The sequence below is a fragment of the Hyaena hyaena genome, unplaced genomic scaffold (genome assembly GCF_003009895.1).
Source record: "Hyaena hyaena isolate Hyena2069 unplaced genomic scaffold, ASM300989v1 scaffold_1546, whole genome shotgun sequence".
Classification (NCBI taxonomy): Eukaryota; Metazoa; Chordata; class Mammalia; order Carnivora; family Hyaenidae; genus Hyaena; species Hyaena hyaena.
In genome coordinates this window covers 26,029-53,512 of record NW_024082153.1, presented here as the reverse complement: position 1 = coordinate 53,512, position 27,484 = coordinate 26,029, and the positions used below count along the sequence as shown (strand labels likewise).

Here is a 27,484-nt window from a genome sequence, read left to right as displayed (position 1 = left end):
TTAAAAGAAGTAATCCGCTTATGAAAAACAAGAGGTTCTCAAGATTCATTTTATTTTAGGTTGTTGTCAAGAAGAGAATATAGAGGCAACTTTCTCTGGTTCCAGAAGAGGGCCATGGTTGTACAAGCTTTTTCATTTAAATCTTCTTCCCTATTATATATATATATATATATATATATATATATATATATTCTTTTAGCATATAAAATGGGCTGAGTGTACCTCAAAATATCATAAGAATTAAATAATGCATTTAAAAGGTGCAATTTTCGGCAAGATATTAGTCTTGCATTACTGATTGAATGGCATGTTAAGAAAAATCGAGGGATTTCATTATCTATTGAATATTTTACAATCTCAAATAATTTATTTGTTGTTCATAGAATGTGCCATATATCAGTACCTCTCCATCATTGTCCAAATTCCTTCCCATCACAATGTACTTTAATGAAAACATACTAAACATATTTCTATCTATAACAATTAAGCTTTTTCATGTGATAGTAAATTGGATTCATTGGCCAGCTTTCCCATATGTGTGTAAGAATAAAAGATAGTTCTTTTTTCTTGTTTATCTTTTCATTTAAATATGACTTTAATTTAATAGCCTTTACACATGAGCAGAAAGCCAGGATTTTGTTTTTGTTTTTGTTTATGTTTTATTTTCATTTTTAAAAAACTGGTAAAGATGAAAGAGGTTTTAAGTTAAGAACTGGAATTCAGAGTGAGACAGACCTGACTCATATCTATATATTATCATTTACTTGTTAGCTGTGTGGCCATAGATTACTTGTCCTGTTGACACTCAGTTTCCTCATCTTCTTAATGTGGCTTCAATATACATATATGAATGTGGCTTTAATATATTAAAGGATATATAAACAATATATTGTTGGCGGAGATCAATGACTTGAAGACCAATGTGGTGTTGAGATCCTCCAGATGGTTTACATGACTGAAACTAGTTAAGCCTTTTGTATAAACTTTTAAGATTTTGGAGGATGGGAGTGGAGCTCTACTCATCTTGGGGTTGCCCAAGTCAGGTCTTGTTAGGTAAGTTCACTAAACCCACCACCTATCAGTCTGGAGTGGTCTGCCTTTTTCTTCAGTTTCTGTGTGTGAGGAGGCCAGTTTATAAGCCAACATACACTTAATGACAAAAGAACCAATGTCCATCTACTGTGATGAACCTATACACTGTGGTGAACATTTCATGCTCAGTTTTTAGGATGAAGCACTTGTTTCTCATTGCCATCGGGTTGCCATTCCATTCATTCTTATTGACCACGCTGACCAGAGTCCTGCCTCACCATTGAGCTATATGGACAAAAACCTGCTTGGAAAGATAGATTTCCACTGTAGTAAATGGAACTGTGATCCTTCTTTGTAACCCAGCCAACATTTTCACTGTCAGAAGGTTTTCCTCTCTCATTGACCCTCTTTCCCACTGTTCAACCTCACCTTTGGTTTAACCTTTTTTTTTTTAACACTTTCTGCCACACCTTTTCTATGAGACAAGTCCCAGCAGACCAACAAATGATCTGATCATTTGTTGGCTTCTCATCCCATCTCTGGCTCTCAGAGAATAGCTTCCCTCAGGAATTTCAGTTCTCTGCTTACCAGTCAGAGATTTCAGACAATATCTTCTCAAGGAAATAGATTATGAGCCAGACATTAACTTTGTTGATATTTGAAAAAAATTTTAAATAAACCGCCATACTTGACAATATCTTGAAATAGTCATGTGTGTATATAGTACCCCTCTGGAGAAGGAAACAAAAATACTGCAAGATAAATAGCTTCTGCCTATACATAAGTGTATAATCTAAATCAAAAACAGCCAATAACAAATGTACTCATGATTATTTCATGAACATTTACTCAGTATATATATATTAGGGAAAATCCTGTATAAATATGCAAGACATCAAATAAGGCACAATAATAAATGGATAAGTCTAGTAGATGGGTAAAACACACAGAGACAGCCACAATGTTAGATAAAAAATTCTGAGAGTCTTAAAAGAAGCACACTTAAGATTCTAGTGAGGTTTAGGATGTGACTTATCATCTGTAATCGAAGGGGTATCAGAAAAATATCATATAGGAGTTAAAATTTGGGGAAGACTTTTTTTAGAGTGAATATAATAAGAAAGCTAAGTTGCAATACTCATATTTGCATGGAAATAAAATTTAATTGAAAAATATTCTCTGTAAATTGCATTTTGTTTCATTCAGAAAAAGTGGATTGTGATTTTTAATGGCTTATCCAATATTGAGAATAATTGTTATAAAATCTAGGATCAGAGAAAAAAGGAGTAAGACTGCAGAACATAGGACATTATATGAAGGGTAAGTTTACTCTTGTAAAATATATTAAAAATTTCAGCTTTAAAATAATAAAGAGATAGACTTAACACAAGTAATGTGATGGGGCCTGGCTCTGATGTTAGCCTCTGGCCCTATTTTGTAGTTGAGGCCTCATTACCCACAGATTTGGGGAACTTCCTAATTAAACTGACTTCCTCAATAGTGAGAACCAAAGGTCAAAGAAAAGACATTGTTGAAAAGTTGCCAGGCTCAGTTTCATTCTTTATTATGAAAGCAATTTTTGGCTCATCACTTTTCTAAAGGCATTTTTGACATCTTTGTTCCTCAGACTGTAAATTAGGGGATTCAACATAGGTATAATCAATGTATAGAACACAGAGGTCACTTTGTCAATATCTGGTGAATGACCAGTGCTGGGGCGCAAATAAATAAAAATGAGGGTACCATGGTAAATAGTGACCACAGTCAGATGGGAGGCACAAGTGGAGAACCCTTTTCTTCTTCCTTCAGCAGAACCTGTCTTAAGAATAGCTGCTATGATGCAGACATAAGAGAGAAGAACTGCTAGAAGACAGATAGCTTCCACCAAACCAGCAAAAACTACCAGAACAATGTCATGCATGTAAGTATCAGTGCAGGACACAGAGAAGAGTGGGGAGATATCACAGAAGAAGTGGTTAATTTCTTTGGAACAGAAAGACAGATGGAAAGTATTAGTAGTGTGAATAATTGAGCTCAACGTACCCCCCAAAAATGCTCCAAGTGTAAGCTGGCAGCAAATCCTCTTGGACATAATAACACTATAAAGCAATGGGTTGCAGATGGCTATGTACCGGTCATAAGCCATGGCAGCCAAGAGGAAAGATTCTGTGTCAACCAAAGAGCAGAAAAAATATAACTGTGCAGCACAGCCCTTGTAAGAAATGGTCTTTTTCTCAGAAACCAAGTCTACAAGTAGTTTGGGGGCAATGACAGAGGAGTAGCATACATCTATAAAGGACAATATGCGGAGGAAAAAGTACATAGGGGTGTGCAAATGGAAACTGGTTGTGATTAATAAAATCATCCCTAGGTTCCCCATTAAGGTAACAGAGTAGATAAAAAGGAACACAGCAAAAAGAACCCTCCAAAGTTCTGGATGGTCACTAAATCCCAAGAGAAAGAACTCAGTCTTCACAGTGAGGTTCTCCAAATCCATTCTCTGCAGTGCCCCTGGACCTCTGAAGTTGTGACACAATAATAATGATGGCAATATTAATAACAACCTCAACATTCACTAAAAAAATAACAAAGAAAACAGTCAAAATATATAGAGTAATTTTAAATCTACTTGGGTATCCTGATAACACCTAGGCATATCTACAGCTACTGTAGTATTATACATTTCAAATATTAAGATTTTCAGTTTTCTTAATTAAATCAACAATGTACCACTTCTATCATGTAAAGCTATTGTTTTCCATATTTAAGGACACACAACCATCAAATCAGTTGTTGAGCTCTACTTTCTTCAACTCCCTCATCTTCCACCAATGTCAAGTAATGGTGGCTAACCACATGGTTATACAGCAAATTGAATAAATAGCCTCTGCTCCTATTTGTGTTGTTTTTTTCACAACGGAGAGCATTGCTTTTCCCACTGAAGCCCTGTATAGGAAGAGGAACAGAAGTTCTGTGTTTCTCACCTTGAGATGTGGCTTCCCCTCTGAGGAACAAAAGAACCCCTAAGAGTTGTTTGAAATCCACTGTTAAAACAGAAAGAAGAAAGGTTCTGCATTAATATACAAGTGTTTGAATCTCAGCTCTGTCACTCAGACATTGGGAGACCTTTGTCAAGCCGATTAACCACTGGGCTTTAGTTCATCACCTATGACATGACACGGATAGTACCTTATAATCAAATTATAAGTGTTAAATGAATTTCTTTCTACAGTCTCCATCTCCTCACCATCTTGTTCCTTCACAGTTCTAAAGCTGGAAGCATGGCAATTCTGAGTCAATCCAGATGTCTGTTAATTTTTCTGGAATTCAAGCTACAGAACACAGCTAGAGAAACTCTCATGCCTACGAATTTGTTAAATTCAGTTCAGGGAATATGATAATGATATCCGAGAATGTATCCATGCCCTCTGCCATGAATAATTGTACAAGATGTTGAAAAAAGTCTCACTCTGCTTCTTCTCTACCTTTCTGCCTTTGATTATCCTTACTCTAGTTTAGAAATCTGTAAGTCGCAGAGAACCGAGAGCCACACAATACATGTCTACAGACATGCACATTTTGTCGAGTGTAGAGATAATGGATTTCCCTCTCTTCTATGGAAGTAGCTAGTTTTTAAAATCTGTTTGTATATTTATTTGTGAACTTTTTTCTTTTCAAGTTTTAATATAAGTTTTAGTTAGGTAATATATATTGTAAAATATTCAATGTAGAATTTAGTGATTCATCACTTCTATATAACAGCCAGTGTTGAACGTAAGAGCCCTCCTTAATAATGAATTCTTGATCTATAATTCTTTGCATTATCTTTTGTACCAATTAGAACAACTTAATGAGTGAATGATGAAGTTAAATCACAGGGAGTTTCATGTTATATTTGTATAAAGTCACAACTTTTTAATATAATTTATTGTCAGGTTGGCTAACATGGAGTGTATACAGCATGCTCTTGGTTTCAGGTGTAGTTTCCCATGATTCATTGCTTACATACAACACCCAGTGCTTGTCCTAGCAAGTGCCCTCCTCAGTGCCCGTCACCTATTTTCCCCTCTCCTTCGCCCCCCTCCCATCAACCCTTAGTTGGTTCTCTAAGAGTTTTTATGGTTTCCCTTCCTCTCTGTTTGAAACTATTTTCCCCTTTCCTTTCCCCTGGTCTTCTGTTAAGTTTCTTAAGTTCCACATATGAATGAAAACATATGATATTTGTCTTTCTCTGATTGAGAAAACAAATGATCCAGTGAAGAAATGGGCAGAAGACATACATAGTGACTTTTCCACAGAAGACATCCAGATGACCAACAGACACATGAAAAGATGCTAAACATCATTCATCATCAGGGAAATAAAAATCAAAACCACATTGAGATACCACCTCACAGTGGTCAGAGTGGCTACAATGAACAACTCAGAAAGCAGCAGATGTTGGTAAGGATGTGGAGAAACAGGAACCCTCTTGCACTGTTGGCGGGAATGCAAACTGATGCAGCTACTCTGGAAAACAGTGTGGAGGTTCCTCAAAAAATTAAAAATAGAATTACCTAACAGCCCAACAATAGCACTACTAAGAATTTATCCAAAGGATACAGGAGTGCTGATTCATAGGGACACATGTACCCCAATGTTTATAGCAGTGCTATCAACAATAGCCAAATTATATAAAGAACCCAAATGTCCATCAACTGATGAACGGATAAAGAAGATGTGATTTATATATACAATGGAATACTAGTTGGCAAAGAGAAAGAATGAAATCCTGCCATTTGCAACAACATGGATCAAACTGGAGGGTATTATGCTAAAAGTCACAGTTTTAAATTATATGTATATATATTCAATTATATGTATAATTGAATAAAATTGTTAATTTTTCATATCATAGAGTTATTTCCCTCCTTTAATCTCTATCGCAAACCTTCATAATTCTTTATGGGTCTCATTCTCTTTGGGGGTCTTTTCTTCTCACCATTAGAAACTGATTATTATTTTGAAAAGAAAAAGATTGGATAACAATGAAGTATATGCTCGGTGTTGTCATCAAGTCATCATATAAGCATTTGGATTCATTGGTGGCTTCCTCTCTTCTTTCTTTTCCTTTCATGGAATATCATGCCTTACCTTTTCTGAGGTTAATCCCTTCAACTGTGTACCCAGTTCTGACCAACTGCATCAATTAAGATAGTTATACTGTTGCTACTAATCTTTCCTTCATACACTTGCAGTACAAAACATGGAAGTCAATTTTACCTTCAAAATTATTACTCTTTATCTATTTCCATTTATTTTCTTTCAATATTTTCTTATAAGCATCTACACTGGTTTCTACTTTCTCAAGTAAGCCTACTGAGATAGAATTTTTATCCCAACAACTTAAAACCCTTTTTGTTTCAATTCCAAACTATATCCTATTTGTCAAACTCAAAGATTTTTCAGTAGGTAATGAACTGTCTTTTCCCTATTTCATGTAATTGCTTTGACATCTCTTTTCTTCTTTTTAAAATAGTATTTATTTATTTTTGACAGAGTGTGAGCAAGGGAGGGGCAGAGAGAAAGGGGGACAGAGGATCTGAAGTGGGCTTTGTACTGACAGCAGAGAGTCTGATGTGGGGCTCAAACTCATGAACTGTGATATCATGACCTGAGCTGATGTCAGACACCCAGACTGCTGAGCCACCCAGATGCCCCAACATCTCCTTTTTCTGTAAAATACCTTCCTCTCTTGGATTTTATACACTTCTCTTGATTTCACTCCTAATTTTGATTTGCCCCTGTTCAGCCTCCTTCATGTACAGTGGCACTTTCCTACAGCATCCTTCTCAACCTGCTTCTCTTCTCACTATGTACACTCTCCCTACATAATTCTGTGCCTTTCCTTACAACACCAAGTATACAGTGATAATTTTCACATAAGCATCTGTCCAACTCAAAGTGAGCTAATAAATAGTCACATGTACATTTCAGTATGCCTAAAACTATATTTAATTACTATTGCTTTCTATAACATATGCTTATTCTATGATCCCTACATTGTATGTGTATACATATACATATATATGTATATATATGTACCTCCACTGCTAGTCCAAATAAGAAACCTCTTCTTACCAAAAACCAAACAAGAACCATTGATTCAATCTGAGGCAAATATCCAATGTTTCTTTCTTTTTTAAAAAATAAAACTTAATGTTTATTTATTTTTGAGAGAGAGAGGGAGACAGAGTGTAAGTGGGGGAGGGAAGAGAAAGGGGGAGACACAGAATCTGAAGCAGGGTCCAGGCTCTGACCTGTCAGCACAGAGCCAGACGCAGTAACGGACCATGAAATCATGACCTGAGCCAAGTAGGATCCTCAACTGACTGAACCACCCAGGCGTCTCAGTGATGATCCCTTATCATCACTGACACTCCATTATTTAATGTCATCCCTCATTTTCCTCATTTGAACTTGTTACTTGGCCTCATTTTCTCTAATCAATTCCCAACCTACTTTCAAACATGCTACAAAATGAATCCATAAGCCACTGTAAGAATTACCTGTATAAAACAGATTTTGTATTATGTTGCCTGCTTTCTTCCTAAATATTTAAAGTATTCCCTGTCCCCTACAAGCTCAGCATTGAAATACCTTCAGTTTTCACATATATTCCCATTTTTATCTCATATACTCTATCTCACTTCAAACCCATTGCTTTAAAAAACATAGTGTTAATTGGAAAAAGAGCTATCTCTGAGCTACTAGTCAACTCTTTGGAGTTCTCCTTTCCTGAAATACATATGACATCTTCCTTAGAAAATATCAACTGTCATTGAGTGACAGTTCATCTGTTCTTATCTACAAATATGAGAGATAAAATTGTCAGTTGACTTAAAAGTGCAACTCTAGCCACTACTGTGAAGGCAAAAGAGGTAAAATTATAGCCAGTGGCTAGAAAGGCAAAGGTGGATGGAATGCTTCTTTGTTGTGCCATACAGTCCTTTAGTAAGTATGAAGAATGACTATCAAAAGTAGGCATGAAAAAAAAGAGATTCATCTTTCAGGCCAATGCTTAAATAACCTTGTGGTCTAAGCCATGGAAAACAACCACTTCCTTGCTTATTTTCCACTCAAATCCCTTATTTCTTTTTTTTTAAATATTTTAATGTTTATTTATTTTTGAGAAAGAGAGAGACAGAGATAGAGTGTGAGAGGCAGAGAGCCAAAGAGAGAAGGAGACACAGAATATGAAGCAGGCTCCAGGCTCTGAGTTGTCAGCACAGAGCCCAGCACGAGGCTAAAACCCACAGACTGTGAGATCATGACCTGAGTCAATGTCAGATGATTAACTGACTAAGCCACCCAGGCACCCTCTGGCCCCCAATCCCTTATTTCTACAGAATCAAACATAATGAAGAAATCATTTTTATAGAGAATATTTTCTTATAATGATCTTTCAAGGATGTCATATACTTTAAGATTAAAAGAGACTTTCAGGGTTCAAAAATGAAATGTAAAAGTCAAATGGAAGAATAGAAGGGGAAAGGGATGCAAGACACAAAAATTAAGAAGACTCCAAAGAGAAGCCAAATAATCTGCTCTTCTATGCAATTTGCAGGTGAGGATGAAAATGGGGTTTTCTAAAAGGTTTTGTAAAATTATACATTTTACAGTCAGAGCTTTATATTGAGCCCTAGAGGCTAACTTTCTAAACCATTTTTCTCTTCCCTTAAAACCATTCTCCTAATCCTACCCCAGTCCTGTTACCTGTATATTGATAATTCTTTGTATCAACACATGACTAAAGGATAGAATAAATAATATGATATATAAATGGGTTAGCCTCAATTTATACCTCAGTCTGCCCAACTTAAAAAATAATAATAAGCAATGATAAATGTGTTTATAGTTAGAATTCTAATCAGAGAGTCCAATAATGCTGAAGATTGTCTTAAGAATATCATCTATGGGGGCGCCTGGGTGGCTTAGTTGGTTAAGCATCCGACTTTCACTTAGGTCATGATCTCGCGGTTCGTGGGTTCGAGCCCCGAGTCAGGCTCTGTGCTGACTGCCAGCTCAGAGCCTGGAGCTTGTTTCAGTCTGTGACTCCCTTTCTCTCTGACCCTCCCCTGCTCATGCGGTCTCTCTCTCTCTCCTAGAAATAAATAAAAAACATAAAAAAATAAATTAAAAAAAAGAATATTATCTATGAAATGTGTTTTTTTTTTGTTAGTGGTGATAATGTTGCTTTTGTTGGAAATACATTGAGAATTAAACCCTGTATTATTCTAACATGTGTCTTCTCAAATTGTTTCCTGAGTGTAAAATAAACGACTTTCAGAACATGAGCACTTAAAATCCTTCCTGATGTCCCAGGACTATGTGAAAAACTTAGTGAAGAACTTACCAGATCACTATCTTTCTTTCATTTACCTTACTACTCTGTTGTCAGCATCAATTCACTTTTCACTGGAAAAAATCAGTTTTGACAGTTAAGTATTTTAAAAATTGATCCATTGCAAGATTTTCCATAATCCATTTGGGCAGGCCATTTGTGTTTTTAAAAGAAATCTGTGCCTCTGTTAGGAAGGAATTGGTTCCTTAGGATAATTCAAGACCTTTTATATTTAACCTTGAATCTTCTGAGATTAGCTTTCAGATCTCACTTAGGATCCCAGGAACACACACTGACATTCAAATCCCAGTGGGAAAAGATATGTGAGCAATTAAATCGTTCTACTGAGGAATTGCTGAAACACAAAAACACAAAATGAAATGATGTAATGTGTTTTTCTATATCTTGAGGTTGTCTCAAAGAAGACTATTTTAGTTTTGAAATGGTAGATCATTATATATAAAATTAGATTATGTTATTTGTTGTCTGATTTAACCATATCAGAGCAATTTATCAAACAGCTATCAGAATATTATTCTATGTTATAGGCTGGTAGAATAAACTGGAAAGAAGCAAAAATATATCTATCTAGCTGTTGAGAATTAGAAGACCTTAAAAGTCAAGTATCAGTGAAAAACCAATTATGAATGAAGTTAATAACTCTGATATGTGTTAGGTGTGCATCTATGTGCAAGTGGAATTCTGGCCATCCAAGGCCAGAATATTTCAGAGAATCTTTACTTAATAAATAACTCTACTCTGTGAATATGTGTAACAGGCAGTGTTTTGGTTACAGGCAAAAAGAAGAAAGATAACTTGAACTGCACATTTAAGAATGCTGTCAATTACAAAATAGTGATGAATGAGAGATGATAAAAGAAGCAACATAAGCAATTACACAAAGATTGGAAAATTTGTAGCATAACTGTAGACCTGAAAATTAGATTTAGAGAGAATATGTTGCTTCATGAAGAAAGATAAGGTTAGATCTGTATATATCTTGGCAATTTGACAAAGAGAACTATAAGCAGCTTTCAACTTCTAAATGCCCAGAGGATTTATATCAATAATAAAAGCTTATTGTGGGAGCCCGACAGTGACCACAAGAAAGTGTGGTTAGGGACGCGGGGATGTGCCTGCACACGGGGCTCCCTGCCTGGACAGATCATGCCTGCAAACAGGGTGCTCTGTCAGGAGGCCTGCACACAACATCCAAGTTTAATGGTCCGCTCGCAAATGAGGGAACATGCCCTCCTTAGAAGTAAGGAGAAGGCTGGAATTGTGAGCAGGCCTCTTAGTAAACATGTTGTGGTCGCTTCCTCCCTTTGCTCCCCTCTGTCCTTGAAATGTGTTTGGCTACTTGCCCTTAATTGGTAAAGGAATGCATCTTGTAAATTTCAGTTTGTATCCAGTTACCAGGGTATAAAATAAACCGCAAGAGGGGCTTGCGTAGAATTGTTCCTCCGGCCGGAGTTGTGTCTGTGTCTGTCCTTTGTGTGTGTCCTGTCTTTGTGTCATTTCGTTCACAACACTTATTTCTAATAATTCCAGCAGAACCTCAGTTAAGTCACTAGCTCACTAACCAAACATGAACCAATCTACTCAGAAACCAGTCACTGCATCTCTTGATGCAGTGCCATGAACTTCCATGAACACTTCCCCAAATCCCCTTGTTTGGATGCTGGGGAACATTACCAAAAAGCTGTGACTACTGAATGACCCATGAACTGGACTCAGGCACTCCGAGGTACATCACTCCCTCTCTTGTCCCTGAACTGTATGTCCACTCTCAGAGGCTGCTCCAAGGACTTAGCCTTGAGACAGCAATAGGGTGTTAAGAGAACCTGCATGGTATATGTGACTGAGCCCAGTTATAGGAGCTTTTTATAAACTTTTAAGATTTAATGGGTGAGTGCTGGGATCCATTGTATCTTGCTCCTGCCCAAGGCAAGCCTCCTATGTAAGATCCCTTTGTTTATTAAACTGGAACCTATCAACTTGGAGTGGCCTGCCTCTTCCTTCTAGTCTCTCGCAGCCCTCCAAATAATGGCGCTGGCTTTAAATTACACTTGAGAAGCCCCCGAGAGAGCTGCCAGCCAACAGTGCAAAGACAGAGGCCAACTAAGAATGGGGGAGGTTGGGTTCCCACCAGAAAATTGAGATGCAAATAATAAGAGAATGGGAATTACATATCAACTCCCATGGTTTGCAATAAGGGAGTGATCAGATGATATAAATGCAATAAAACCACTTAAAGAAATAGAAAAAAAAAACCTTATGTAATTGATTTTCAGATATGTCTGAGGAGCATTCAGTGTTCCTCAATTATTCCCACACAATTGTGGATGTTATCTATGAAGTTACCTTGAGAGGGAAAAAGAAACCTGATATTTAATTTTTGTGTGTGTGCAGCTACATGTAAATGAGATTTTCTTTTTTTTTTCAATGAAATGAAAGAATCAGTCTCTCCATATGAAAAGTGTGCCTGAGTCTTAGTAGGATATGGAGACCAGTAATTATCCAAGCCCAGATGAAGGCTACTCTGTGTCCCCGAGACCCTAAAACTCAAGGTCTCTGAAAAGAACATTGCATTTTCTGAAGAGATCAGATTAGTAACTGGCTAAAAAGTGAGCTCCTGGGTAACTAACAAGGCTTTTCAAACACATGAAACTCAATATTGAGGGTCTCTCTGAAAAGACTAGAGCTCTTGCATAGTGATGCCTGCTAATCTTGTGACTCCTAGCTCAGTTGGTTTTCTATCTAGGTGAAGTTTGACAACATTGGAAGACTTTTTGCGTATCACAAAGATAGGGAAAAGTGGTAAAGGTATCTAATGAGTAGAGGCCAGGGATGCTGCTAAACATCCCCTAATATAAACAGGTGAGACCCCGATAGCACAGGATTATCTAGAGAAAAATGCCAATAGTGCCAAGGTGGAGGAACCCTGTTCTAGTTGGAAGACCAAAGGTGAGAGATGTTTTTCTCTTTCCTTCATCTTAAAACCCAAAGCTTCATGGGTGATGTGGGGAATCTCACTCCATTCACAACATTAAAAAAGCAATACAGAGCCATATGTTCATCACATGCACAATATAGAACTCCATTCTTAGTCATTATTTATTCATTTATTAAAAAGAAATAACGAGTAGCTGTCTTTGCTAGGAATACTGGAATATTTCTAAATAAGTCTTACCCTCAAAGATGTCCTTTTAAGAAGCATTAGTAAGAATGCATTTTATGGGCCAGGTCTTTGCAGTTTTGTTATTATGTTTAAGTTCAGTGATAACTCTGAGTCCGACAGCTTGTCTTTGGTTCATATTTGAGAGACTCAAGGTTAAGCAGGAATAAGCATCTTCCTCAAAATCACTCTTCAGGATATGACACTGACCCCATCCTACTTCACTGAGCAACAAGGACCTATCTTACAATTAAATCTGCAAGTCCAATAAAAATATAGTCAATACAAATATAAATTGAAATCTTAAGAAAATAAGAAAACAAAGGGAGTGTTAACATTGTAGGAACACAAGAAAAGTAATTGTACTTTGGCCTTTAAAAGGTGGATGTATTGGGGCGCCTGGGTGGCTTAGTTGGTTAAGCGTCCGACTTTCGCTCGGGTCGTGATCTCGCGGTTCGTGGGTTCGGGCCCCGCGTTGGGCTCTGTGCTGACTGCCAGCTCAGAGCCTGGAGCCTGTTTCAGAGTCTGTCACTCCCTCTCTCTCTGACCCTCCCCTGTTCACACTGTCTCTCTCACTCTCCTAGAAATAAATAAAACATTAAAAAAAAAAAAAGGTGGATGTATTATATTTGAAAATTGCCTTTTTTTAAATGTATCAAGTTCTAATCCCTGGAACCTTCAAATGCCACCTTGTTTGGGAGAAGGCTGTTTGCAGACGTTATTGGGTTAAGGATTTTGAGATGAGGAGATTATCCCTGATTATCTGAGTGGGCTGTAAATGCTTTCACAAGTGACTTCACAAGAGAGAGGCAGTTTTTACATACACACACACACACACACAAAGAGTAACAAAGATGGAAAGCAGAGATGATTACAGATGCCAGCCTTGAAGGTTAAAATAATACAGCCCCAAGTCAAAGAATACTTGTGGCCACCAGAAACGGCAAGAGATGAGAAAAGCATCTTCCCCAAGAACCTCCTGAAAGTGTGTGGCATTCTTGGCACCTTGATTGGTTCAATGACAGCAATTTCATATTTCTGCCCTCCAGAACTGTAAGATAATAAAGTCTATTGTTTGAAGCCACCAAATTTAGTCATCTTTTTTTCCCCCCAGAAGTATGGGAAACCAATGCAATCAATAGGTTTAGGAGAGAGGAGATTTGAAAATAGAGTATATGCTTAAAATAATATGAAGCAAAAGAAAAAGTTAATTAGAACACAGAAACTTAAGGAAGGTAAGGAATCAAATACATCATCTACTTATTTAATCAAGAATTAAATATAGAATAGAGAAAGGTAAAATTAAAAATAACCAAAGTAGTATCAACAAATATTTTATTAATCACTTATAATATATCATATATAATTCTAAGAATTTAAGAGACATAATTTAAATTTCATGGAAATTTTATTAGAGAATTAGAGTATTATTTCTATTTTTTAGAAGAGATAGGTTTTTAAAATTGTTTATTATTTTATTGAAATACACTTGACATACAATGTTATATTATTTTCAGGGGTAGAATAAAGTGATTCAACAATTCTGTACATTACACGAGGCTCACCATGGTAGGTTTGGTTACCATCTGTTACCCCACAATTTTATTAAAAATTATTGACTGTATTTCCTATGCTGTACTTTTTATTCCATGACTTATTTATTTTATGACTGGAAGTTTGTAATTTCAAAGCTCTAAAATTATAATATAGCAGTGGAAAAATAATTAAAAAACAAAAATGACTAAAAATAATACATAGACATTTACTCCAAAGGTCCACTAAAATACATATGCTATCAAACAAATGTATGTGCATTCCATAGAAAAAAATGAAGTCAGTTTAATGAAAAAGGTTGCATGCTTTAATGATGATGAAGACTTCTCTTTCTATGTGCACTTTGTTAGAAATATATAGATTTGTTCTCAAGCCAAGCAATAGAGTCTAACAATACCTCCCAAACCCACTCAAAGCAATTAGATATTGAGAGCAGCACTATTACCACGTGCATTTGAATTATCAATAAAAGAGATAATATATGGCTTAATAAGACAAGCAAGTGGAAAACAAAAAAGCATGCATAGTCACACAGCTCATAAAAAAAATCTTCCCTACTTTACTTTTCATTTACATCCACCAAAAACCAGCCCCTTGTTAAAAATCTGAGGTCTAGTTAAGAAAATAGTTTTTTGAAAGGTAATCTAGATCTTAACACTTTCCTGAGAGCTTCTTTCACATCCTTGTTCCTCAAGCTATAGATGAGAGGGTTCAGCATGGGAATCACTACTGTGTAGAATACTGTGGCCACTTTGTCAGTATCTGTACTGTTGCCAGAACTGGGGTGACAGTAAGTGAAAAGGATTGTTCCATGGAAGACAAGGATGGCTGTGAGGTGGGAGGCACAGGTGGAAAAGGCTTTGCGCCTTCCCTCTGCAGAGTGCATCCTCAGGATGGTGATGAGAATGAGCAAGTAGGAGGTGAGGATGATCATTAGGGTGATAATCTCATTGACAGTGGCCACAATGAACACCATGAGTTCATTCATAGTGACATCAGAGCAGGCAAGGGATAGGAGAGGGGGTAGATCACAAAAGAAGTGATCAATCACATTTGATCTGTAGGATGGGATCTCAAGAGCTAAACACAAGTGGATCAGAGAACACGCCATCCCGCACAGGTAACAGCCAGACACCAGCTCCATACAGAGATTCCGGGACATGGTAACTGTGTACAGCAGTGGGTTGCAGATGGCCACGAAGCGGTCATAGGCCATCACAGCCAACAGGAAGACCTCAGTGATTGCATAGGTACAAAATAAGTAGAATTGCACCATGCATCCCAGGAAGGAGATGGCTTTGTCCTTGCTTAAGATATTGGACAACACCTTTGGCACAATGATCGTGGAGTAGCAAAAATCCACAAGGGACAAGTGGCTAAGGAAAAAGTACATGGGAGTGTGAAGGTGAGAGCTGACCTGAATCACTGCAATCATGCCCAGGTTGCCCAGCACCGTGACTCCATAGATGAGAAAGAACAGCAGGAAGAGGAAGACTCTCAGCTCAGGGGCTCCTGGGAATCCAAGGAGAATGAACTCTGTGACACTGGAGCAGTTTCCTGTGTCCATTCCTGCCATGTGTCACGATTAGGAAAACAAATGATAAATTTTGTGTTTCTTCTAAAGAGCAAAAAAAAAAAAAACAAAACAAAACCAGTTTGATATTAATTTCAGAAAAATATAACATCGATGTCAAACAATGTATTTATAAGATATAACAAAAATATTGTGGTCAAATAATTTGAAATGTTAAATGTCACAGTTTATCCCTCTGATCAAAATTAACTTTAAGCATCAGCAGAAACCTAGAATGATTCCAACTTTATCTATCATAATACACTGAGAAGGTCAAGTTCAGTTATTTAATGGAATTTAAAACAAATTCAATGATACATTTAAAACCCAAACAGAAATTAAAAATCTGTTCTCTGAAGAAACTTAATAAGCTCTGTCCAGCAGAATGACACTTACCCTGATTCTCTAAAATATTATTTTGTTGTTGAGTCTATCAGAAACATAGATTTGAACCAAAGCTTTCTCATATTCCATTTTGGAAAAGTGTGACAAAGTTTTTGAGGTTTGTGGCTCGCAAAATCCTTTAAATTTTGATTATGTAACAACAGACTTGGGCGTCTGAGTGGCTCAGTTGGTTAAGCACGAAGCTCTTGACTTCGGCTCAGGTCATGATCTCAAAGTTTATGAGTTCAAGCGCTGCATAGGGCTCCACACTGACAGTGTGGAACCCGCTTAGGATTCTCTCTTCCTTTCCCTGCCCTTCCCCCACACTCGCTCTTGCTCTCTTAAAATAAATAAACATTTACAAAAAGAAGGAAGAGACTTAAAATATACATTAAAAGTAAGAGATTTACCTATCGAATTAACTAAGTGGTTTAATCAATTTTAATAATAGTAATGATCTCAAAAAGATAGAATTCTTGAATACAGTTTTCTGGAAAGTCATGAGGCAGCATGAATCCAAAGTCTTAACCCTAACAATAGTAAAAGCTATCTGATGTTTTTTATGAGGGATTTTATTCTTAATAATCTGCTGGAAGAAATATTTATAGTTACACTGATAAAATTGTGAAAAACTATGTGCAAAACTATATTGCAGTACTGTTTATATATTAACAAAAAATCAATTCTCAGAAATAAAGCAAGTGTTAAAATGTTGTACATCATATCTAGGACAGAAAATTATCATGCTATTTAAAATTACATTTTGGAGGTCTCAAGTTTTTTTAAAAAGATACTGAATAGTACACAGGGTGTATATATGTAGATGTAAATAAGGATATACATAGAGAGGTATGAATGCATATGATAGAGATCTATCTATAACTAACAGATTAAGCTTTTTATGTTTTATTTTATTTTGAGAAAGAGAGAGACAGAGTGGTGTGTGTGTGTGTGTGTGTGTGTGTGTGTGAGAGAGAGAGAGAGAGAGAGAATGGGGAAGGGGCAGAAAGACAGGGAAGGAGAGAATCCCAAGTAGACTCCACACTTTCAGCACAGAGCCTAACATGGGTCTTGCTTGATCTCGTGAGCTGTGAGATCATGACCTGAGCCAAAATCGAGTCAGAGGCTTAACCAAATGAGCCACCCAGGTGCCCATGAAAGATTAATTCTTTACCCCACTAGAAAAGAGGTAAGTGAGGGGCGCCTTCGTGGCTCAGTTGGTTAGGCATCTGATTTCAGCTGAGGTCATGATCTCACTCACGGTTTGTGAGATCAAGCCCCCTGTTGGATTCTGTGCTGACAAATCAGAGCCCAGGGCCTTCTTCTGATTCTGTGTCTTGCTCTCTCCCTGCAGCTCCCCTGTTTGCACTCTGTCTCTCTCTCTCTCAAAATAAATAAATATAAAAAAAATTTTTTAAAGAGGTAAGTGAAAACTCTCCCATATTTTGTAAGTAGTTGTTTGGGAGAAATGGTAAAATTGTAGCTTCTGTATGTGGGGATCTACCACTGAGACCTTTCCTTAAAGAGAAGACAATGAGAAGTTGAGGGATTCTATTCTCTGCCTCACACTTCTTGACAACAGGACAGGTATACTCATGACTTCTACACATGTGTGTAATGAAAACTGAGTGAAGATGTTCTAGAATGGAATCATAGCTTGATATGTTCCCCATATCTAGAACTTACTTTAAAGATGTGGAAACATAGTCACTTTCCTAAAATGCTGTTTTATTTTTTCATTACCTGACCACCAACAAAAACAAAATAAAACAAAATACCTAACTTGTTTCCCTATTTCTCACTTAAACAGGAACATCAACTTGGTAAATTTTCTCCCTAATATTCTAGGCTGATAATAAGAAACTATTTCATAGCAAACCCAAAACAAATCCAAATGAATTCTTCTCCTTTTCTGAGCAGAAAGACTTCACAGGTCCTGACTCTCTATGACCATCTCGCAGGCACATTAATGCAACTCGCAGTATTATTAAAATTAAGGAGCCCCTCCATGGTCATACATTTTTCTGAAAAATGGTTGGTAAGAAGCAAGAAACAGAGGGGAGAGAGGGATGAAGGGAGAGAGAGAGCGAGAGCAAGAGAGAGAGAGAGAGAATGAAGAAGAAGAAGAGGGCTACCATTTGTTTATTCTGCATTCTTTCATACACATCCATGTTTGATATTACAGAGAAAATTGTTCTAAATTCAGCATTAACTGTATCTTAATATTGAAATGCAAAATCACTTTAAATAGTAACTGCACAGGAATATGGGTCCTGTTAAAACGTCATCTAATTAGAAGACTTGAGTTCAGTATATTTTTGAACCAATTGTTTACAGACAAAATATTTTCAATTCTATTTTCAAGTAACCAAAACCTAGTTCTAGCTAACAAACCTGAGAGGCTGACATTTTGTCCCTGGTGGTGAAGATGTAAGATGTATGTAGCAGGCAGACACTTACATATACTGTAATTTAAGCTCCTGGGGAATGGGTCCATTAAGCTACAAAACAATCACTAATCTCTAAAGTATGACAAAATATATAAAAATTAAACCAAGATGACATGTGATATAACACAACTAATAGTAAATCTCTTTGGAATATCATCAGGAAATTTATTTTTTATATTGTTCCATTTTGGGAAACAATAGTTTAAAGCCACACATCCCTCCTCACAGAATTCATGGTGCTACATGATAGATATTACATTAAGTGTTGTATGTGTTGGACACAGATCTTATTGCCATAATGACATAAAATGAATATTTCTTAGGAATTCTTCCTTTTTTATAACATTACACCATCCCCTAGATTCCTATAGGGCACAGTGACTAAAGCTGCATCAGAATTCCTTTAAATTCCATAAAAGTAATGATCCTACTGGTCAGAAAGTCATATAATAGCTCACACTTATTGAGCCCTTGCTATGTGTTGGAACCCATTCTAAATATTATGCAAGTATTAACTTACTTTTGCTTCCTAGTAACCGTCCAGGAGAACAATTCCAGTTTTTATGCCCATTTTACAAAGGAGATGAGGAGACACAGGTGGCTGAACTTAGATAAACTCAAAATAAATTGCCAATAAAGGAAATTGAAGCCCATCTGGTTTTCCACCCATTTGAATACATGGGGAAAAAAATAAACCTAGAGTGAATTCTGGAACTCCGTTTTTTTCTAATGCATGTGCAATACTGGAAGCCATCAAATGGGACCACTCAGATGTTTCTTCTAGGTGTGTTTTTCTGACTTTAAAGGATGACTCTAGGCCACAGTATTCTATTTGTGTAGAATACTGTGTATCGCTGGCTGTGCCCATAAATTTTTAAAGGTATATGTGGTCAAGATGTAATTTCAAGTCAATAAATTGGTATCCTCTCAACTACCATATAATATATTCCTAAAATTGATGTGTCAAAGACTGCACCCAAGGCTGAGGAGACATCCATCTGGTTCTCCACCTCCATCTTTCTATGTGAGCGATACATTACATTGTTTTTCATATGTTAAGCAAACCTTTCATTTCTGAGATAAGTCTCCCCTGATTGTGGTTCATAATATTTTTATAAATTTTATTGTATCTCTATTTTATTATTGGATATCATAGCTTGTTGAGAATTCTTGTGTTTATATCCATGAGGCAATTTGGTTTGTGTCTTCTTCTGTGTGTTGTCTTTTTCTGACTTTGCTATTAGGATGTACCATAATGAATAATCATGTATAATCATATGAATTGGAAAGAGCATCATGTCCTCTATCTTCTAAATTAAGTAATCAACAATTGGTACTACTGCTTATATAGTTATTTAATAAAAGTAACTGTTTGAAGCTAACTATGAAAAATCAGCATTATTTCTATGTAGATACTTAGTAAAAGTAATTGTCTGGATATTGGTGGAAGAATGTGGGAATATTTTCATTACAAATTAAATTTATTACTACATATCTATTCAGGTTTTCTATTTTTGATTGTCAGTTTTGGTGCAATTTATCTTCTTCAACTTTGTCTCTCTCATCCTTGTTGATCAAGTTGTTGGCGTAAAATTGCTTATACTGTTCATTATACTCATTTTAATTTCTGCCACTTTAGTATCTTTACTAATTATATCAATTTGTTTCTGGTTCCTTTTTTGTTAGTAATTCTAGATAAAATTTTGTCACTTTTATTATTCTTGTCACAGTGGAAACTCAATGATCTCTGCTTTTCATCTTCCTGTTTATTGACTGATGTTTTAGTCTTTATTACAAATTTCCTTTATTTTTTTCTTTTTCCTTTTTTTTTAATTCCTTAATGTGGAAGCTAAGGTTCTAATGTGGAGAGCTTTCTTCTTTTCTAGTAAGTTATTTAAATACTTCTACATCCCTTTAAACACTTAGAAGTGTCTATTAAAATTTCATAGGTTAGTTTTCATTTCCATAATTGACACCAATCAAGAGAAATATAACCTTTCTGCTACTTTTCTACAAGCATTCCAGGAAAGTTCAAATCCAGTAAATGACAATGTGTAAAGGAAGACAGTTTCATATATGTGAATATATAAAACAATTTGGTTTATAATTATATATCCAGACTTCTGAGATAAGTTTAATTCTTTACTGTAATTTTAAGATCATATAACCATTCGAAATTGTTTCATGAACCAATATAAGGTTCTAGTGTTTATTTTACCCTCAACAAAAACAGCTAGTATTTTTTTCTTGCAATAATTTTCTGAACTTAATTTTAGGATTTACCAAACACAAAGAGTACAAAACAAAGGGTATATAAGTAATTCAAACAAAATTAATGATAGATGAAAATAAATAAGGTATAATAAATTTTTTGAAAATTAAACACCTCTATCTATGAGGCCATCTTATAATAAATATTATCACTACCAGATAAAAGCTAATCCTTCCTAATAGACACAATGACCTGGGTTTGATTAATTATTTGTTTAGATTATAATTAAAACATGACAATTTAAAACAATATTTAAGGAAAGCAAATGAAGCAAATGGCTCTGAATATTTACAAGAAATCTATTTATTTATTTTTTATGATTTTTTATTTATTTCTGAGAAAGAGACAGGCAGCGTGAGCAGGGGAGGGTCAGAGAGAGAGGGAGACACAGAATCGGAAGCAGGCTCCAGGCTCTGAGCTAGCTGTCAGCACAGAGCCCGAGGCGGGGTTCGAACCAACGAACCGTGAGATGATGACCTGAGCCGAAGTCAGACGCTTAACCGACTGAGCCACCCAGGCTCCCCAAGAAATGTATTTAAACATTTTATGAAGACTGCCTAAGGAATTCTGATGAAAAGAATGGAGATATGCCTTTGGACAGTGACCATGTAGATTAATAATATGCTGATTGTTAGGTGATACAAAGGGAGCATAAAACAGAGAGCTAGATTATATTTTCTTTGTTTTGTTTTCATTATTTCAAGAAATAAGCTAAGATTTCTAAATTTCATGTAAAAGTCTATATCCTCCACACTGGAAGTCTTTTTGAAGGAGCTGAGAGTACAAAGTTTGTCTTTTGCAAATTTTCATTTTTTTCCAGCACTTACCAAGATACCTTGTATGCATGTGACATAAAATAATAGCTCAAAAATACTGTTGAATGATTGGCTTAATTACATACGCACACTTCTTGAACACTGTTCTTTACTATTGAATAAACCTTGTGTTTTTCTCTTTTGTTTTGTTTCCTTCAAGGTCAAACAAGAGATGCATGTAGTTATGAAACAATGTCTCTGATATCCACAATTGAGTTTGAACTCTGTCTCCCAACCAACACTATAATGGTATTTACTGATAATTAAATTTTCTTTGAGGTTCTTGAAAAGAAGACTGTGTATTTCTTCCCTTGTCATTTATTTCACTAAATTTTAAAAAAGTGGCTGTTTACTTAACAGCTACTACCTATCAGTTAGCAGCAAAGAAAAGAGAACACAACTAGCATTTATTGCACATATACAATATGCCAGATACATTGTCTACATTTTATTTTCGTCCACACGCCACTCTATAAACTACATCATATTATATCATTTTTGTAGATAAAGCCTGGTTCACTAAACCAACTGGCCTGTCTTTTATTATCAGAGCTGAGTATAATTTCTGTGACCTAAAATTCATATTTTTTTCATTGTAAATATTTTGTCTTTTTGAAAATCTAAAGTGATTTTGTAATGAGCTTGACAAGTAGAATATTCAACAATCACAGAAAGATGTTCTATAATAACAGAAGTAAAGGGTTATCAATGCATGCATTCAATATGAAAAAAGTGTTATTTTCTGACTGTCTTTGCTGTCCTTATTTCTCAGCCTATGGATGAGGGGACTCATCACGAGGATGACCACTGTGTATAACAGATACCACTTTGTACGCCTGGAGGTTTAGGAGTTATAGCACAGACTAGGAGAAGAGAAGGGTGTTGAGGAAAATGGTGCTCTGGTCAGGTGTGAAGCTGACAGTTGGAGAAGATTTTGTGATGCTCACCTGCTGAGTGCATCCGGAGGCTGGTGGCAATGAAAAGCACATAAGATGGGAGAATGAAGAGCTGTGTGCTTATCTCATTGATCGTTATGGCAGTAAGAAGAAGCAACTGGAAGACATAAGACTCAGAGCAACAAAAAGACATTAACGAGGAAAACTCAGAGAAGAAATTATTGATTGTGTTGAACCACAAAAAGATATCATTATAAGATAATTTGAAAGCAGAACATGTGAGTATCAAGAAACATGCAATACCCCATATATATGATACGACCACTGGAGGGCACAGGGTTTCTGGGACACAACAACTGTGTAGTGCAAACGGTTATATATGGCCATGAAGCTGTCATACACCATCATAACAGAATCAATTCAGGAACCATGGAAATGAAAAAATAAGTGTACTATGCAACCTAAAATGAATTGCTTTTTACCGTTCCTTTTCTTTTTTATTTTTAATTTAAATTCCATATAGTTATCATACAATGTAAAATTCATTTCAGGTGTAGAATTCAGTGATCCATCACTTACATACAATACCCAGTTCTCATCATAAGTGCCCTCTTATTACCCATCACCCATTCAGTCCATCCCCTCACCCACCTCCCAGCTGACAACATTCGATTTCTTCCATAGTTAAGAGTCTGTTGTATATTCTACCTCTCATTTTTGTTCCTTCTATGCTCAACTGTTCTGTTTCTTGAATTCCACATATGAGTTAAATCATATGGCATTTGTCTTTCCTTGACTGACTTCTTTCACTTAGCATAATACTCTAGTTCCATCCAGGTTTTGCAAGCAGCAAGATTTTGTTCTTTTTGATGGCTAAGTTATATTCTATTATACATAATATATATATATATGCATGTATGCTATAACAGATGTATGTATGTATATATGTATATAAATATATGCCACTTCTTCTCTATTTATTCATCAGTCAATGGACAACATTTAGGCTCTTTCCACAATTTGGCTTGAAAATGAAATACTTATGTTTTCTACAAGAAGGTTATAATTCCACTTATAAGTGAGAGTGTTTTGTCCAAATGGAGGGTTAGAATGGAGACAAAAAGTGAAGAAACAAACAACAAAAGTGTGACAAGTGATGTAGGTCAGAAATGCAGCTATATGTCGTGTTGATTATTCAATGATGGCACGTATGTGTATGTATGTGTGTCTGTGTGTGTGTGTGTGTGTGTGTGTATGAGACAGACAGTAATATGTAATACAAGTGTACTATATACAAGGAAGGAGGAGAGAAATAGAGAACTAATTATGTGCCCAGGATTATTCTAGACTCTTTGCACATGACATGTAATTTAATTTTCCTAACTTTTATGTGAATAACTTTGAATGTTTCAAATGAGATAGTGTCCGAAGTTCCAAAAACAGTGGACATTGCAACAGCAACAACAAAATTAATAAAGAAAATAGGAAAAAAGAAATAAACATAAAAAAAGAATAAAAAGGTAAAAATGACACAAGTGAATGTGGAAATCTCACTCTGTATATAAACTGCTGGACAAAGATGTGTTCCTCATTGTAAAATAGCAGCAAATCAATTTTGAAAATGATCAAATTTCCATAATCGATAATGAAAGAAAGCAAGAATCTCAAGAGTTCTTCATTAAGCTTATGAAGGTTATAGAGCAAATCAAACACGTGTTAAGAATGGATTTATCCTATCCAATTAAAAGACTGTAGATTGAAGAAAAATAAAGAAGTAGACTTCAAATTTGAAATATATTCAGTCCTGCACTTGAGGGAAATTGAAGAGGCACAAAGGTAAGTGAATCAAAAAAAAAAAAAAAAAAAAACCCAAACATTCATAACTACTTACATCCTTGTTCTACCCTTCATTTGAACACTACTACCCACCCATTTACCCCTCCATCAGCCTGCTCTTTGGGAACCTGAGTCCTGCTAAGAAAATACAGTGTAGAACACAATGGCCACCTTGTCAGTATCCATACTGTTGCCAGAACTAGGGTGGCAGTAAGTGAAAAGGATTGTTCCATGGAAGACAAGGATGGCTGTGAGGTGGGAGGCACAGGTGGAAAAGGCTTTGCGCCTTCCCTCTGCAGAGTGCATCCTCAAGACAGTGATGAGAATTAGCAAGTAGGAGGTGAGGATGATCATTAGGGTGATAATCTTATTGACAGTGGCCCCAATGAACACCATGAGTTCATTCATATTGACATCAGAGCAGGCAAGGGATAAGAGAGGGAGTAGATCACAAAAGAAGTGATCAATCACATTTGATCTGTAGGATGGGATCTCAAGAGCTAAACAGGTGGATCAGAGAACACGCCATCCCACAGGGGTAGCAGCAGGATACCAGCTCCATACAGAGATTCTGGAACATGGTGACCGTGTACAGCAGTGGGTTGCAGATGGCCACGAAGCGATCATAGGCCATCACAGCCAACAGGAAGACCTCAGTTACCACACATGTGCAAAACAAGTAGAATTGCACCATGCATCCCAGGAAGGAGATGGCTTTGCCCTTATTTAAGGTATTGTTAGCATCTTTGGCATGATGACCATGGAGTAGCAAAAATCCACTAAGGACAAGTGGCTGAGGAAAAAGTACATGGGAGTGTGAAGGTGAGAGCTGGCCTGAATCACTGCAATCATGCCCAGGTTGCCCAGCACCGTGACTCCGTAGATGAGAAGGAACAGCAGGAAGAGGAAGACTCTCATCTCCGGGCTCCTGTGAATCTGAGGAGAATGAACTCTGACACACTGGAGCAGTTTGCTGTGCCCATGACCCTATTTAATTGACGTTGGAGAAAAATATTAATAGTTATCCTCCATTATATGATCCCAAATTCATTTATTGATGTCTCTTAAAAAATACATAAAAATATGTAAGATAATTAATTTTTTCAGGAAAGAATTAAGACATGGCTTTTGTGAAGTTTAGGAAAAGTGCAGGCATGTGGAGAGATGCATAAGGTCACACTTTAATTCACAAATCACACAAAAACATCTACATCCATCACAGCGTCTATGATTCCTTACGAGTCTTATAGAATTTATAGCTTGAAGCTCAATCATTACAAAGACATGAAACATTTTTTAAGTAGCTATATGGTTCATGAAACTCAAATCCTTTTTTCCTGGAAGACTGTTTAATGAGCCCTACAACTACTGAGATCTCAGAAAATAATGTTTTAAAATACACAGTATCTTTCTCTGTTTTGCAATGAAATGATAAGAAGCATGTCTATTGAAAGTTGATATCCCACAAGTGTTCATTTGCTATCGATATTTTAGATGGAAGGGTAGCTTTTATACCTCATACTAGCATTTTTTTCCTGTAAATTAACACAGTGATCTTGTTATTATGCTGTTCTGTGTAAGTGTATGGCTCAATTTTGGCTGAAGACATTATCTCACCATTGTGAGATTAGAGCCCCACATCCAACTCTGCTCTGAGCAGGGAGCCTGCTTGGGATTCTCTCTCTCTCTCTCTGTCTCTGCGACTCCTCTGCTCACATTCCCTCTGTGTCGCTCAATATAAATAAATAAACAAACAAAAAAGAATGTGAGTGATTCCAATAATTATATGAGAAACCACTTCCAAACATATTAGTTTAAGACAACAACTGTTGGGCCTCCTGGGTGGCTCAGTCAGTTAAGCGTCTGACTTCGGCTCAGGTCATGATCTCACGGTTCTCAGGTTCGAGCCCCATGTCGGGCTCTGTGCTGACAGCCAGCTCAGAGCCTAGAGCCTGTTTCAGATTCTGTGTCTCCCTCTCTCTTTGACCCTCCCTTGCTCACGCTGTCTCTTTCTATCTCTCTCAGAAATAAATAAAACATTAAAAAATTAAAAAATAAATAAATAACAACTGTTATCGAAAGGATCACTGTGGCATGAGTCTGTAAGTTAGTTCTGTTGATCTGATCCTGACATGACTGATTATGGCTTAGTTTGTTTACGTGTATGATATGAGCTTGGCAATTTAGGTGATGTAAGGGGACTTCACACCCATGGGGTATTTGGCTAGATGCTAGGTCATATGCCAGAGGTAAGGGTGCCAGCCTGTGCCTATTCACATGGCAGCTTTCCTGAGAGATTGTGAAAAACCCCAAGATTATGAAAAAGCCACATCACCCTTCAGAGGTTTAAAACTTGCCTAACGTCACTGCAGAGCTACTCAGAAAAGATGACCTTTCAGGAGTGGGGAAACTGATTCCACCATGTGATGGGAAAAGCTGCACAGGCATAGACACTGCAGGAGTGGAGAATTTTGACCATTATTGCCATTTACCAAACTGGGCAACAAACCCCTTTGAGAGAATTAATTTCCAAAATTTTGTCCTTCAACAAAATTGGAGAAACTCAGCATAATTTTTGTTGAATGCATTATTTTTTAAATTTCTGTTGAAAAATCATTGTGAGAAATTGGCACATGGCTTGGATGAGTTCACAGAGTTAAGTGACCTTACTAATGCAGCACAGTTTTTGACAGTTTCTATTCTCATTTACCTTTAACATGACTCTCTTCTCATTTACTCTTAATATTCTTATGAATATTTTCTTTTTAAAAAGTAGAAATAGAGAAGATGCTAAACCCTCTACCATTAAGTGATATCTTCCCATGGATACATCTAATTAACTGAAATAAAAAAATAAAAAATAAAAAATCCAAATATATACTCACAATATTTCTCATGAAAATAAATATTAGCAAACACATTTTTTCAATTTTGAATAATTCTTTTTTTTTAATTTTTTTTTTTTAATTTCTAGGAGAGAGAGAGAGAGAGAGACAGCATGAGCAGGGGAGGGTCAGAGAGAGAGGGAGTCACAGACTGAAACAGGCTCCAGGCTCTGAGCTGGCAGTCAGCACAGAGCCTGACGTGGGGCCCGAACCCACGAACCGCGAG

The 27,484-nt window shown here is 36.4% G+C and overlaps 2 protein-coding genes across 2 annotated transcripts; both read right to left on the bottom strand.

Moving 5' to 3' along the window:
• Positions 1–2,596: 2,596 nt before the first annotated feature.
• On the bottom strand, positions 2,597–3,604 carry LOC120225817 (olfactory receptor 5I1-like). Its single transcript, XM_039224003.1, has one exon. The coding sequence runs from the start codon at positions 3,602–3,604 to the stop codon at positions 2,597–2,599; it is 1,008 nt and encodes a 335-aa protein (XP_039079934.1).
• An 11,159-nt stretch (positions 3,605–14,763) lies between these two features.
• On the bottom strand, positions 14,764–15,714 carry LOC120225820 (olfactory receptor 5L1-like). Its single transcript, XM_039224005.1, has one exon. The coding sequence runs from the start codon at positions 15,712–15,714 to the stop codon at positions 14,764–14,766; it is 951 nt and encodes a 316-aa protein (XP_039079936.1).
• Positions 15,715–27,484: the final 11,770 nt, after the last annotated feature.